The sequence below is a fragment of the Chrysemys picta genome, chromosome 20, assembly GCF_011386835.1.
Source record: "Chrysemys picta bellii isolate R12L10 chromosome 20, ASM1138683v2, whole genome shotgun sequence".
NCBI lineage: Eukaryota > Metazoa > Chordata > Testudines > Emydidae > Chrysemys > Chrysemys picta.
In genome coordinates this window covers 17,362,186-17,378,138 of record NC_088810.1, presented here as the reverse complement: position 1 = coordinate 17,378,138, position 15,953 = coordinate 17,362,186, and the positions used below count along the sequence as shown (strand labels likewise).

Here is a 15,953-nt window from a genome sequence, read left to right as displayed (position 1 = left end):
CCCACCCTGCCGATCGGTGGCAGCTAACAACTCACCACATGGCCAAGCTGGGGCCCTGGGAGCGAAGTTGATGATTCTGCCCTCTGGGTTGTGACTGGAGGGAAAGCAGGTCCCAAAATGACACCAGAAGTTAGTGGGGGGGGGGGGGGGAGGAAGATGCGTGTATCTATATACACACACGATTTAGTTGGGGTTGGTCTTGCTTTGAGCAAGGGTTTGGACTAGATGACCTCCTGAGGTCCCTTCCAACCCTAATCTTCTATGATATAAAAAAGACTTAGTTAAATTCACTGAGGGATTGAGGCGCCTGGGTTCTGCTCCTGACTCTGGGAAGGGAGTGCGTCCTAGTGGTTAGAGCACGCTGCCAGGAGCCAGCACTCCTGGGTTCTCTTCTCAGCCCTGGAAGGGAAGTGATTAAAATAGGGCAGCTGGGAACCAGAACTCCTGGATTTGTCTCTTGCCAGCTCTGGGCAGAGAGTGGGGGGCTAGTGGGTAGCGCCAGCAGCGTGGAGTCAGGGCTCCTGCACCCTTTTCCCTGCTCTGTACAAGGGACGGAGTCTAGAGAGGCTTGAGAGGGAAAAGCCGGAAGAAGCCCGGAATACCTGGCCTCTGATCGTAGCTTGACCCGACTTGTTGCAGGGCAAGTCACCCCCCCCACACACACACACACTTTGTGCAGCGCCTCAGTTTCCCTGGTTTTGAAATGGGGAGCCTGGTGCCCAGTGCTTAATTTGTGCCAGAGTTTGCCAGGGCTGAGCCCCGGCGCCTCTGGGCCTGGCGGTTCAGAGCCCCGGCGCCTCTGGGCCTGGCGGTTCAGTTATGAAGGTAAAATATTTGCTTGAGCCCCGTAGGGTGACCAGACGTCCCGATAAAATCGGGACCGTCCCGATATTCAGTCGTCTGTCCCGCATCCCAACGGATGTATGGTCAGGATGCCAGTTATCCCGACATTCTGGCTCGGGGCTTTTATTTTTATTTTATTTTTTTTTGCTTCGGCGGCACTCCGGACCTGCCCCCCCCCCACGTGTCCCGATATTTTGTTCATGTAATCTGGTCCCCCTAGAGCCCCGGCATCTCTTTCATTACAAATCAAGCACTGCTGGTGCCGACCCACCGCCCGGGGCGCTGCGAGTGTGTCGGAAAGAGCCCTGTGCTGGAGAAGGGGGCACAGGTTTTAATGCAGGAGAGAGTCACGGGCTCTTGCCAGAGAAGCACGGGCTGGCCGGGCCCAGGGCTCGAACCCCCAGCCATGCCGCCCCCCTCTCCCTCAGCCCTTCGAACTCAGCAATGGAAACTCGGCCTCTTGTGGCTTGTGGCTTTGGAACTTTCCAGTCAGTTGCCATTGGTTAGCCCCAGTGCATGGCGGGGGCCCTGATTGGCCGGGGGGGACGCCTGTCAACCGGTCTTGCAAAGCCACCTGTGCTGGCGAGTCTGCTTTCAAATGCAAGCAGCCCTGGGCAGAGCATGGCACCCCGGGCCCCGCGCTGAGTTCCCCATCTGGCAGCCATAGGCAGGTGCTGCCGGTGTCCTCCCCAGCCGAAGCCGCCCCGCAGAGCCGCTCGCGCCGCCGGCACCATGAGAGGTGGGTGGTTTTGGGGGGAGATGGGAGATAAAGGGCCACCTGGAGCAGCGAGCTGGAGGGCTCTGAGCTGAACATGTGTGGCACGGACGCAGCCCTGTCTGCCTGCCTGTGGCGGCGAGGGGGGGTTACGGCACAGGGCTGGCAGGCGGGACGCCTGGCTTCTCGTGCCCTGCTCTAGCGGGGAGCGGGGTCTAGTGGTTAGAGCAGGGGAGATTGGCGGTCAGGACTCCTGGCTTCTCGTGCCCTGCTCTAGCGGGGAGCGGGGTCTGGTGGTTAGAGCTGGGATGTGAGAGTCAGGACTCTGGGTTTCTCTTGCCCCTCTCTAGGAAGGTGTGGGGTTTGGTATGTAGCAGACGGGTGGCAGTCAAGTCTCCTGGGCCAAGATTGTCCAAGGGGGCTAGTGATTTTGGAAGCCTGACTTGAGACACTGTGACGGGGCCAGACGGAGACCATTCAGGACAGCTGCCCCATGTAGATCAGGCTCCTTTAAGGGGCTCCCCGAATCAGTAATTATTTTTGGAAATCTTGGCCCCTTGTTCCTTGCTCTGGGAGGGAAGTACGGTCTAGCAGTTAGTGAGTTAGACAGTGGAGTCTGGAAGTTAGGACACCTGGGTTCTGTCCTTGGCTCTGGGAGAGGAGTAGGAGTTAGTGGTTGGAGCAGAGTGGGGCCAGGGAGTCAAGTCACCTGGGTTCTGTCCCTGGTTCTGCCGCTCGCTCACTGTGGGACCTTGAACAATCACAACCCCTGTCCGCGCCTCAGTTTCCCCATCTGTAAAATGGTGATAAAAGTCCGCCCAGCTCGCTGGGGGGTTATTGCGAGGCTGAGTCGATTTGCATTGGCAGGCCGTTTCCTGCCCCTCGGATGGAAGGTGCTATGTACGATTCCCATCCAAAATCTTCCTTCAGGTGGGGAAGGCCTGGCTTGGGGGGCTGAAGTCCGGCTTCTACCCATCTGAATGCAGCTTTTCAGAGCAGCTCAGGGTGTCGGATACATGTGGGTGCCGAGTCTGTTTGCTGATGTGCATGCTAGGGAATGGTGCGCTGACTGAGTGGCAGGGCTCTGGCCAGATGTCTAGGGGCTTCTGGGTCATTTGCATCCCGGAGGGGTCGAGATCCAAATGGACCATGGAGATTGAGCTCCCCTCTCTCTCTAGGGCTGAGGCATGGACGGCAGGCTTGGAGGCTACCGCTTCTATGCCGTTCCGCACTGCCCAGCTGGCTGTTTGACAAGCCCCCTGTCTGTCATTGCGACCACGTCCCCCATGGCCTGATTTCCCCCCGCAAACCGGATGCTGATCTCAGTCACCCCCGCCGTGTAAATGTTCTGGCCATCGGTGGGGTCACTCCGCATTGATGCGGAGAACAGGAGCCGGCCCGTCGGGTTCTGAAGCTGGCATTTGGAAGGCGGAATGTAAACGGTTTCCCAAACTGGGATGTCCTCTCCTCTCCTCTCCGTTCCGAAAGAGCCATGCCAACATCACAGCCCACGTGGGTTCCCGAGGACTTCCCAAGGCAGGGAGCTATGGACCCTCCCTGGGGTTTGCAGATGGGTTGGAACAGCTGGTCTGTGAGCTTGGAGCTGCACGTTAGCAAGGGGAGCCTGCTTTTCATGGGGGGCGGGGGTGTGAGAAGTGTCTTGTGTGTGTGTCTGTCTTTGTCTTTTTTATATGTGTGTGTCTTTTTGTGTGTGTGTCTGGATTAATTGTGTGTGTGTTTGTGCATGTCTTTGCTTTTGTTTGTACCTGTCTGTGTTTTGATATATAATATGACTGTGTGGGTCTGTCTGTGTCTTTTTTTAATATGTGCGGGGACCTTGTCTCTGTGTGTCCTGATACAGAATGTGTGTGTGTGTGTATGTGTGTGTCTAGGTTGCGATAGATAATGTCTTTGGTTTCGTGTGTGTGTCTGTCTTTGTTCGTGTGTGTATGTATGTGTGTGTATGGGGGGGGGGGACAGGGCGCATCACAGCAGCTGAACCTGTCTAAAGCTGCCCCATACAGCGGAGTTTCTATTGTGTTGATACACCCCTCCTTTCCCTTTTCCTTTTCAACGCGGATTGGCTTCCGGTCCCGTTTCCCCCCCTTCAAAGGGATGTGTGTCAATTACATGCATGTCACCCCCGGCTGTGGAACAGGAGGGTGTAGATCAGCCCGCAGAAGTATTGAGGGCGAGGCGGGGAGCCCAGCTCTTAAGCTGGCTTCTGCAGGCCTCGCAGCTTTCTCCCGGCTCCGAGCAGTGACGGACGAATCCCCGGCCCCCCCCGGCCCCGTGCGCTGTGGCACAGCTCCTTGTCGGCTAACGAACAGGCCGAAAGGCCCGGAGAAAGTGGACAAGGACAGAACCAGCGCGATTGCCGTCCTGCTTGTGCTCCTAGCTGATGCCCGGTGCTGAGCCAGCAACCCATGGCTGGGAGCAGGGCTAGATTTTAGAGAGACTGGGGTTGATGAGGGGGCACAAGGAGCTGGTATGGCTGGGGGGAGCCATGCGGGGAGCTGGGGGGGGCAGGCATGAGGACCCAGTGTCCAACAGGGTGATGGAGGGAGGATCTGAGGGGGGCGTGAGGAAATGGGGGGCGTGAGGAAATGGGCTTGTGGGAAGCAGAGAGGGCACAGGCATGAGGGCATGAGGACCTGGAAAGGGGGGTGGGTAGCCTGGGGGGGGCACAAAGGTGCAAGGACTCAGTGTCAGGGGGATCAGAAGCTGGGGAGGTGAGGAGTTGGGTCTGGCGAAGGCTGTGGGAAGCTGAGAGGGTGGGTGCAGGCACCTGGGGAGGTGGGAAACCTGAGGGAGGGGTGTGAGGAGCCAGTGTCAGAGGGGGGGCACCTGGCATTGGGGAGTTGGAAAGTGGGGGGGGGGGGCAGGTGCGAGGAATCAGTGTCTCAGTGAGGCATGTGGGAAGCTGGGGGGCGGGCACAGACACGGGGACCTGGTGTGGGGGGGGGGGAACGTATAGGAAGCGGGGGGGGGGCAGGCTATGTGCGAAGTTGGGGGGGGGCATAGACACGAGGACCCGGTGTGGGGGGAGCGGTGTGGGAAGCGGGGGGGTGGGGGCGGGCGCAGATGCGAGGACCTGGTGTGGTGGGGATGTGGGAAGCTGGGGGGGATGCAGATGTGAGGACCTGGCCGGGGGGAGGGTGTGTGAGAAGCGGGGGGGGGGGGGGGGGGGGCGCACAAACGCAAGGACCTGATGTGTGTGGGGGAATGTGTAGGAAGCTGGGGGGGTGCAGACGCGAGGACCTGGTGGGGGGCGCACAGACACAAGGACATGGTGTGGGGGAGGTGGAAAGCCTGGGGGGCGGGGGCGAGACTGAGGCCAACGTTTTCAGCATTCGGGTACCTGACTTTGCCGGCCTCAAAGGGCGCTGATTTCCAGGGGGGTGGGGGCTCAGCACTGTCTGAAAATCAGTCCCTTTACGGTGTCTCAAGTGGGGCCCAGAAAACCAGAAGCCACCTTTGAAAACCTCGGCCTAGCAACCTGTCCACACGGTCGCCCAGGGAGACTCTGGGAGAGCCAGGAATTGAGCCCAGCTCCCTCAAGTTCCAGAGCAGGACCCTAACCACCCCAACCTCTCCGTTGAATTTCCCAAGAATTTAGGCAGCTCCTTATGCAAATCCCGAGCTTAGGCTCCTCGAGCCAGATAATTCCCTCTCACCCTGGTAACTCCAGTGAGCTCATCCCGGAAGGAAGTAACCCATAGATAACAGAGACAGGGCAAGCCCCTATCGGGGCACTGAATCCATTTCCCTGCTGTGCATGCTAGCCCCCAGCTACCGGGGATCCTGCTTCTCTTCCCTTCGTTCTGTGGTTCGGCTCGCCACCCTGTTTGAACCGGGACCCCCCCATAGTTCAGAGGGGCACTCCCTGCTTCCTGCCCTGAGGCTGAGTCTAGGCCCAGTATTGGAGATCTCACCCTCCCGCCACCCGCCCTGAAAGAATCGGGCCTTTGGCCCCAGGGGAACAAAGATCTCCTCACCCACAGAACCTTTGAATTCCCACCCAGGCTCCCAGCCTGTTCTTACGTCACTGACTCTTCAGGGACGTTTTAGTCTCACTAGGCCAGATGCTGGGCCGATGTGAATCGGTGTCGCTCCGTCTAAGTCCCATTAGCTGGGCTCTGCCCCGTTCGTGTCAATGGGGCGATGCGGATTGCCACCAGGTAAGGGGCTGGCCCATTGACGTCAATGGAGCTGTGCTATTTTACTCAGGTTGAGGATCTGTTCCATTGACGTCAGTGGAACCGGCTGGGGAGGTGGCCCGTTGACGTCAAAGGAACTGCGTCCATTTACGACAGTGGGGTTCTGGTCCAACACGTTGTTCCATTTTCGCCCCTGTGCGAGTGGGACAAATGGTCTAATTTAAAACCCCAGGGAAATTTTATGGAGTGTCCGATGTCACGCCCCTCTCACAGGCTTTTAGCAGACCCTAAAATCGACAAGGTACAATAAAAATATCCAAAAAGAAATTAACGAAGCTAAAATAGATAAAGGAATGGCCCACCTAGAGCTAGTGTAGACACCGCTGAGACTGCAGTCCTATTCCTTCAGCCCTCGACTGAGCTCAGAAACGCCCCGACACGACAATCCTCTGGCAGCGACCTTGAGCAGTTCAACCCCCAGGTACTTGAAGTCCCAATCCTGCAGTTGGATCTGTGCTGGGGGACCCCTGCACCCATGTGGATCTGACCAATGTTTGTGATCTCGCTAGCTTGGCAATTTGTCACATCCTTGCCCCGGCCCTGAAAACTGTTTCTTGTGCATGACAGAGGGAAATGTTGGTTTGTGTTTCTAAAGGTTTAAAACAACAACAACAACAAAAGCAGACGAATTTAGGGGTTTGGAACAATTTAACTCCTTTGGGGAGGGTGGATGTCTTTGTTCCTCTTTGCCCCACGTATACAGCGCTGACCTCTCTTCGGGCTGCAAATACTCTGTAGAGTGCATTGGTCCTGGGAAACCTGTAACCTTGTCCCACTTCCCCACCTATGATTATGATTTATTTATATTTCAATAGCATCTCACGGCCCCAGTCAAGATCTGGGCCACATTGTGGTAGGTGCTCCATGAACACAGAGAGAGACAGACCCTGCCCGAAGAGCTCACAGTCTTTAAATAGGTTTCAGAGTAGCAGCCGTGTTAGTCTGTATCTTAGAGACTGACACATTTATTTGAGCATAAGCTTTCGTGGGCTACAGCCCACTTCTTCAGATGCATAGACTGGAACAAATATTGAGGAGATATATATATACACATACAGAGAGCGTGAAAAGGTGGGAGTTGTCTTACCAACTCTGAGAGGCCAATTAAGTAAGAGAAAAAACTTTTGAATAATTTTAAATAGACGAAACAGGCAAAGTGTGGAAGGGGAAACGGAGGCACTGCTCGGGGAAGTGATTCGCCCAAGGTTGCATAGCAAGTCGGGGGCATAGCAGGGAATAGAACCCAGGAGTCCTGGCTTCCAGTGCTGTGCCCAGATCATGAAACCTCACATACACACACACACACACGTCCTCTTGGGTCTGCGCTCGCTCCCGGCATGGAAATTCGGCTGGGTTTAGAATTTGCGTTAATGCCTTCGGCTCAGACTAGCTCACGGGGAGTTTCGTTTAAACAACTTTCTGAACAGTTCCTTCAAAAGAGCCCACCCCAGCCAGCCACCAACAGCTTTCCGGCCCCTTGTAGAAGTCAAGATGGGGCTGGGCTTTCTCTCGGCTCCGGGTTCAACCAGACACCCCAGCTCTGACTTGGCTCAGCCCACCTGAGCTGGAGACCCTTTGCCCCTCACCCCCTTGCAGCCACTGCCCGTGGAGGGCCCTGGCAGCAGGCAAAACGGAACCGCGGGGCGGGAGGGGAAGGTTGTGGGTTTTCTGCATTCGATGCCACACGTACAGGTTAGTGCTGAAGAGGTGGAGGGAAAGTTGCTGATTAAGGTTTTTTTTGATCTGCGGAGGGACTCTGTGGTCTGGCTTTCTGTTCACCTCCCCTTTGCTCAGTTCATGCGCTGCTCCCAGGCTGGGGCAGTCAGATGTGTCAGCGCCTTTAACTGCGCTGGCCAGGAAGGGCAAAGCAAGCGCTGTAGAAATCTCTGATTATCAGCCCAATGGGCTCCTTCCTTCCTTGGTTTGTGGCTAGCAATGTTCAGCAGTCAGTAGCCAGATTCCCCTTTGCAGGGAGGTGCAGTGTCTTCTAAGGCAGTGGAGCCCTGTGGATTTGAACCTCCTCCCCCTGAAAACAGCGGCAAAACTACGGCCAGATTCCCCCATCTCCATAGCTGGGTTAAATTCGTTTGAACTGCCCCTGTTTACGCCAGCTGAGGATCTGGCCTGGGCTGGTTTCGCTAGTGTGGGATCGGAGCCCTATTCACCAATGCAGTCTTCCTCCCCGCCCGTCTGCCTGCCCGGCTGTTGTGGGAATCTCCTGTGTCCCTCTGCCACTTGCCGTCAAAACCGGTTCCAGGCCCACCCTCGCCCGTTGCCGTTCCTTTGATGACATAACTCGCCCCACTCCACCGCGTGTGTCTGTGGGTGGCAGGAGATGGTTTCCTGAAGTCGTCTGAGGGCGTGGGAGCAGCAACCCCAAGCAGAGAGGGCCCTAATAACAACTGTGGGCTGCTTTTCAGACCCTGCTGTCCCGGGACCAGGACACCTGGGTTCTATTCCTGGGCCCTGGGGGAGGTTGCCCCTGCATGCGTCCATGTCTCCATGCAGATAACACCCAGCTTCCCAGGGAAAAGCCGTGGAGAATCACCCAGTATTGTTTGTTGTCCTTGCCTCCAAATTCCACCCTGTGGATTCCGCTCCCCGTGGGGAAGTGGGTGATGGAAAGGGTCAGATGTCCCCAGTTTAGCCTATACCCTTCCATCTATCCGGGCTCTTAAACAGCTGCTGCCTCCCCTGAGTCTCACACACCTCTCCCCTGAGCCGTCACCTGTCGGCTGGGACTCCAAGGGCAATGAGCAGCCCGAAACCGGAGATTCCTAGAGGCCAAAGGCAGGGAGACCCCACTGAGCCTCCTGCAGTCCACTCTCTCCAGGGCTTTGGCCAGGCCTTCCGTTAGGCTCCTGGGCTGTTAGATGTTCCCAGCAATTTCCAATTTCCGCTTCAGCCCCCAGCAGCATCCCAGGAGAATATCACTGCACTGCGGAGAGGGGGCCCCTCAGAAAATCTGGTTTAGTGTTTTGTTCTTGTTTTCTTCCCCCTAATCTTCTCGTGTGTGTTGTATACACCTGGGCAGAGCAAATGTGCTACTGTCGGAACCACAGACATAAAATCAACCCACCAAGCAAAGGGATTAAAATGTTTATTCTGTGTCTGTACAGCGCCCAGCACAACTGGGTCCAGATCTATAACTGGGGGTCCTGAGTACAGATAGTATATGAGAAAAATTAGCTTATCAGTTTCTGCTCCCCTACATTTAATATCCCCTATTACTCACCCAATACCTCTGCTGGGCTCTCAGCCCACTTCATTCTTCTCTTAAAAACCATTCCAATTAATAATTGTCTGCTCCAGTAATTTGTGTGTTTTTAGAGTTGATGAATTTAAAAATAAAAAACCTCAAAGCCCACTCCCCCAGTCACAGACCTGACCTTGGCTTGCCCTAGATACAGCGACTTACAGGATCTCTGTAAATTTGCAATAGGAAATTTCAGACCCTTTTTTCTTTCCAAGAGCCTTTTGAGAAACAACAGGCCAAATCCTTAGCTGGTGTAGATCAGTGTTGTTCCGTTGAAGTCAAGGTAACAACCTGCTTTATACACTCTGAGGATCTGACCCAAATCCTTTGCTTCAAGATGTGTTGGGGGTTTTTTCGATTCATATTTTGTGTTACCAGAAAGAAAAATATTGCGACTCATAATAATGTTTCTAAGTGTGTCCCAGGTACTCGTATAGTTTCAATAGAATCGCTTTGAGGTTTTGCTTGTTGCGTGTGTAGAAAATGGGGAGACATCAGGGTGGATTGGTTTAAAGAGAAGCGATTTAAATCACCACTTTTAATCATAGGTTTCAGAGTTGCAGCCGTGTTAGTCTGTATCAGCAAAAAGAACAGGAGTATTTGTGGCACCTTAGAGACTAACAAATTTATTTGAGCATGGTTTAAATCAGCAAATAGGAAACCTTAATTTAAATAATCAAGTTTAATTGTGCTTTGTGTTTGTCCCTTTCAATTATCTTCCTAAAGAAAAATTGATCTCATTGGTTAGTAACCATTAAAGCATGTTGCTTTGCAACCGAATATAGCCTTCACACTAAATTTGGTGCTGTTTTAGCTAACCAGGAGGCTACACTATGTCTACACACATTTATTTAAGCAATTTATTTATAGCACTTAACTTACTTTTATTCAAATTTTTACTTTTTTATGATGTTAGAAAATGGTGAATGATGCCTTTCTCATTTACTGACAGGTTTCAGAGTAGCAGCCGTGTTAGTCTGTATCCGCAAAAAGAAGAACAGGAGTACTTGTGGCACCTTAGAGACTAACAAATTTATTAGAGCATAAGCTTTCGTGGACTACAGCCCACTTCTTCGGATGCATATAGAATGGAACTCTATGCATCCGAAGAAGTGGGCTGTAGTCCACGAAAGCTTATGCTCTAATAAATTTGTTAGTCTCTAAGGTGCCACAAGTACTCCTGTTCTTCTTTTCTCATTTACTGTATGTGTTTAATTTTTTATTCATGATTTGTATCAAGCTGTATATGGATGGAAATTGCAATTCAAACAAAACTGCATAAAAGCAGCGTTTTCCATTTTTTTAAGTTAGTTAAATCAAAATACCTTTCATGTGCTGGATTCATAAGAAACAAAAATAAGTGAATCAAAACATGTTTTGTATTTCAAACTAACTGATTTTCCTGGAAGATTTTAGAACTAATAGAGTTTGTCCTCTCACATCTTCGCTTTTATTCATAGATTGGAAAAGAGAAAAACAAGCTTTCCTGCTTTGTCAGCTCTCAGTTGGTTTCTTAACTTTGAATGAACTAGCCATTGAATTAGCTGAATAAACTGAAATGATGGAAGTGTTCTCTCTGCCTGTGCTCCAGAGGTGGCTGTTGTCAAAAGCTGATGTAGAACTACTTCAAACTCTGGTTGCAGGCGCTTAGCCGGTAACTTACACGAGTTCAGTGGTTTGACTTTCTTTAAAATTTGGCAGCTGCTTACTGCTTAATATTATTTTCTGCATTTCACTGAAATGATTTTAGTAGATTATAATGAGCGTAGGTCTTAACGTAGGTGCAAATTTATTTTTTAAATAGTTCACTTAAAAAAAAAATGAACCTGTCTTTAATTTAAATTTAAAAATATGATTTTTTTTAAAGTTATTGATAAGGCAGGTAGAACTGGAACTCTGAGGTTAGGGCCTGATTCTGCATAGCACTGAGTGCCTTCAACTTCCACTGAAGACGTTTTGCAATCTTTATAATTATGTGTATTGTGGTTGCACCCAGGCACCCAGTCACCATGGTACTAGGTGGGGTACCGAGACAGAACACAAAGATGATCTGAGTTTTGAGGAACCCATCATGGTGAAGCCATGCCACATGTTTTCTGCCTGGGGATTGTAGCGTTTGTGGTGTGGTTTAGCGCGTGTGTAACCCAAGAAGTAGATACAGCTGAATTCTGCCTTAGCTCTGGTAGAATTTCCACTGATCTAAGAATTCAAAGCTCTTAGGATAACGGGTTCCCAGACTGCATCTTCTTTGTTGTGTGGTTTTCTCTTAATGTTGTGAATCCCAATAACCATTGTAGTTTCCTAAAGGCAATATATAGAAGTGACTAAACTAGCTAGCCGTCTAGCCGTGCCCCGAATCAGGGTATTTGAAATGTTGTTCTGTAGTGAAAGCAGTTGTAATAACGTAGTTTGAACTGATTTGCGAAAGTGATTTCATCTCCTGTGATCAGTTAACGCAAATATATTTAACTCTTGGGCAAAATGTAGTTTCCTTGTCAGTGATGTTCAAGCCTCTTATCTGAGGCACTGAGAATATAATGAAAGTGTATTCATCGGGGGAGAGTTTTGCTTTGAAAGGAGGTGATAAACAGATACAGATAGAGAGAAAAATAAAGGGTGGTAGCAAGAGCTGAGGTTTCAGAGACTATATTGATGCGCTGGGTTCTTAAACCTGAAACTGCTTTTAAAATACATCTCTTTTCCATTCCCACATTTCAATTAGTGATGCCGTATTCAGAGACATACTCAGTGTTTTTTCCCAAAGCCTGTCAGTTGTCAGGGTGGGACAAAGAGGAGTGGGGTTCGTAGCAGCAAGTGAAATTTCACAGTTGTCTCTTTGATGGGAGCGCATATTTTGTCAAATTTCATCTCCAACTACATGGATATTTCCAGTAAGATCCAGAGCGACAGCTCTTACAGGAGAAGCCATGTTCAAATCAGACACGGTAGGAATTGGATGAAGATGGGCTACAAAAGATTTACAAGGAATAGTTCTGCAAGCAGATCTTTCTTTCTTTCTTAGAAATGGTAGCGATTTGGGCTAGACCAGACTAGACCTCTAGCCCCACCAGAATCCAAATGTGCTTGCAGACAAATTTATTTTTGATGCATGATTTTACCTCTGCAAACAGGAAATAATTCTATTCTCTCCTCCGATATAAAATGCGTTGAGGTCTATGGATGAAAAGTGCTAGGTAAGAGCTAGGGGTTATTATTATTTCTTTATATTACACACAGAGGACGTGATGATGTGACTTCTAGAATCGGAGTCCCCTGGGATCTAGTGAAATGATTTAAGGTCTGGTGACCAAATGATTTAGAGGATTGATTAGATCTGCTGATTGAGAAAGGGGGAAATGAAATAGCAGGGTTATAGTGTAAGAGTAAGGAGTAGATCTACAAGAATGGGCTGAACTCTGGAAAACGTGCCTGAGAGAGAGAGAGAGACTGAAGAAGCTCAATCTACCGGTATTTCATTTATCCAAGAGAAGGTTAAGAGGTATCTTGATTATGGACAACCTGGGGAAAAGATTTTTGATCGTAGATGGTTGGTTAATCTAGCAGAAAAAAGCAGAATTAAATCCAGTGTCTGGAAACTGAAGCTAGACAAATTCAGACTAGAAATAAGTGCACATTTTTAGCAGGGAGGGTAACTAACCATTGGATCAGTTTACCCAGGGCTGTGGTGGATTCTCTGTCTTGTGGAAATTCTCAGATCAAGACTGGATGCCCTTCTAAAAGATAAGGTTGAGTCTTTAAGGTGCCACCGGACTCCTCATTGTTTCTGAAAGTGATGCAAAAGGTCAAACTAGAATAGAGGATCATAATGGTCCTTTCTGACGTGAACTCTATGCAAACTTTAGCTACCACAGCCCGATCCTGTGATAGGGGGAGTCAGCCTGGCTAGGATCTGTGGCACAATTATAGTTTTCTGTGAGTGTGGAGGCTGGGAGGGCGGGGGAAAAATGCATTTGCAGTAAGGGGTTTGAGCATAGAATAATAGAATCATAGAATATCAGGGTTGGAAGGGACCTCAGGAGGTCATCTAGTCCAATCCCTGCTCAAAGCAGGACCAATTCCCAACTAAATCATCCCAGCCAGGGCTTTGTCAAGCCTGACCTTAAAAACCTCTAAGGAAGGAGATTCCACCACTCCCCAGGGAACCCATTCCAGTGCTTCACCATCCTCCTAGTGAAAAAGTTTTTCTTAATATCCAACCTAAACCTCCCCCACTGCAACTTGAGACCATTCCTCCTTGTTCTGTCAATCATAGAGTGATTGTTGATGTTTTGGCATGGTTCTGAATTCTTTTCAGCAAATTGGGGACCTGATCCTGTGGAGGGCTTAGCTTCCTGATCTCAGACGGGTAGGCGCTCAGATACTTTAGTGATTGATCACTCCAAGTCACTAGAGAGAGAGAGCGAGGCAAGTCAGTCAGTAATAAAAGAGACAAATTAACTTTTTTAGAGACGGGTCCTAGAGATTGCTGAATTCTCAACCTGAATTCTCTCTCTAGGGGACCTAGTGTGTGTGTCTTGCCCGGCCATTGGTAACTTACCTATTTTGAAATTGACTAAGGTCAGGATTTTCCAAAAGATCCCAGCACCCATTTAATTATGATCATTTATTTCAGTTTAAACCACAATTTAAAAAAATGCCCGTGCAAAATGGCTCTAAAATTAATTAGTCACCGCCACAAATGATTACTATCCAGAAGCAAAATAAAACAAACTTCGGGCACAAAAATATTTAGACACCAAACTAAGTGGCTAGATCTTCAAACAAGGTCTCAGCGTCGGGAGCTGAGCCCATGAAAATCTGGTTTTGTATGTCATAACTTTTTGGGTTTCTTTTTTTAGTGTCTGATTCAATCTGTTACTGAAATAAACCTCTGATCTCGGTCAATTCATCTCTCGCCTTAACTGACTGAAGATGTTTCTATGTGTTCAAAATCCCAAAATCAATAAGATGGAACAAATAAGACTTAAAATCTTTTCGCTTCTTTCCAAGAAGTATTTCAAATCTGCATCAATCGGAAACTTGGGGACATCACAATTAGGTTTTGGACAGTACAAAAATATCCTGAATGTATATCTCCACCAGTTGCTGTTTAATAACACAGCAGAATGCAAAAAGTTGACTTTGTTAATAAAAGCCACTTGCTATGTTGTGAATAAATTTCATTTTCACAGACTATTTGAGGATCTGTTAGTGGGGGGAGCTGTCCCAATGGTCCTTTTAATTCAATTATAAAGACTAATTAAGTCCTACTCAAATCCAGCTGGTATCAATGCTAAACATCGTTCTAATTAGTGTAGTGCTTAATGTAAATTTAAAAAAAATGTTTGAGATGCAAAATAAAAAGAAATACTCAGAGGAAAAATGAGATTCCTAAAGATGCAGTCAATTTAACCGTAGTGAAGCAGTGTTGTATTAATTAGAATATGTTGATTATTAAAACACTTTATTTAAGAATTAAACATATCCATATCTTGTGCGCAGTTATGCAATTGCTTTCATTTTAGCATAAATGAGTTTGACTTTAGAGAATAATTATCGTGTGTTAATTAAACACCACATTATGGTGGTTAGCAAGATACACATCTGTCGGCTCTTGAATCCTCCATTGTGTTCAAACATCGGTTTGCTTAACATCAATTGCTTTTTGATGATAAGAGATTATGAACTGTTTGATAATGAAGTTTCACAGTCAAACCGAAGCGACTCTTAGACCCTCTGAGCAACGGCTATGGAAAAACAACACGATCTGTCAATTATTCTGAGCTATGTACATCTTTCTTGGGTATAGTGGGTGTTTAAAAATTCTTTGGGCCAGATCCTCAGCTGATGCGATGTCAGCCTCGCTTTATTGGCTTTGGGTTCTGGTTGAGGTCTTTTGGGGAAATCTCTCCCCTATTGCGGATGCCAGACCACTTGAGAATCTGCCCCAAAATAAATGCGTGATCCTGCAGCGTTGAAACTTGAATTTAGTACGAGAAACAGCATCATTCTACAATGTTTTTATTTGAAATCAGTAAAACAGCGTCAGATGCAAAGGCACAACCGAGACTTTTGTCAAAGAGTAAAAACGGTGCTGCTCCCTTTGCATGTAAAAGGAACAGAAAGGAAGGGTTGAACTTTAGAGCAAGATGCTGGATTGATCAGACACACGTCCTAGATAAATAAAAATACCTCTGCGTCAAATACACAATGGAAAGTAGACCCCGCTGAGTGCAGTATCTTGCTGCCTCTGTTAACAGCAGAAGCTTAAGAAATGTGCAATCTAACTAGCATGCTGCTCCTCTTAGCCCAGGTCCACACTTCAGAATTGTCCCAGTATAATTTACGTTGGTTTGGAGTGCGATTTGCTTGCTTGCAGATATAGTTATATCAGTATAACCCCTAGTGTGGGTCCAGTTATACTGGTATAAAGATACCTTATGGGATAGCTTCTTCCCCAAAGTGGTACAACTTTCTAGTGCGGACAACCCTGTAAAGTGTCGTCATTTTTTAATGTGCAAAATTCTCTTGGAAGTTTGTACGCTGTCCTCTTATTTCAGCTGTTTTCCGTTGTGAATTTAAAGAAAGCTTTCGCTTGGTTTGTTAATTTTATATATATTAAATCTTGCATTGCCTAAGCAGGGACAAAACTGAGACAGACAACAAAAGTCCTATAGACCGTATTTAGTTGATGAATGAGGATTATTTTTGGTAACAAATGACCTGATTTTTTTTCAACACTAGCCCAGTTTATAGAGCCAGGCAATCGACTCCTTAGTGAATATTAATGTTGTGTCATTTGTCAACTATAATATGATGCCCAATCTCCCCTTTATTCATAATTTATCTGGATTCAACATACCTTTAACTTTTATTTTAAACTCTGGCTGTCTAATCTAGTTTATCTACCTTATCTATC

The 15,953-nt window shown here is 48.6% G+C and overlaps 1 protein-coding gene across 4 annotated transcripts in view; it reads left to right on the top strand.

The window, feature by feature from the left end:
* Positions 1-15,953, top strand: part of RORC (RAR related orphan receptor C) — a 69,021-nt gene that overhangs the window by 24,898 nt on the left and 28,170 nt on the right. The window contains exon 1 of one of the 4 annotated variants that reach the window (XM_065573609.1): positions 1,440-1,582. The exons of the other annotated variants lie outside the window; for them this stretch is intronic. Coding sequence (XP_065429681.1) covers positions 1,576-1,582 — 7 coding nt within the window. The 5' untranslated portion in view covers positions 1,440-1,575. Of the gene's footprint in view, positions 1-1,439; positions 1,583-15,953 lie in introns of those variants that run through there. 4 annotated transcript variants of the gene reach the window in all.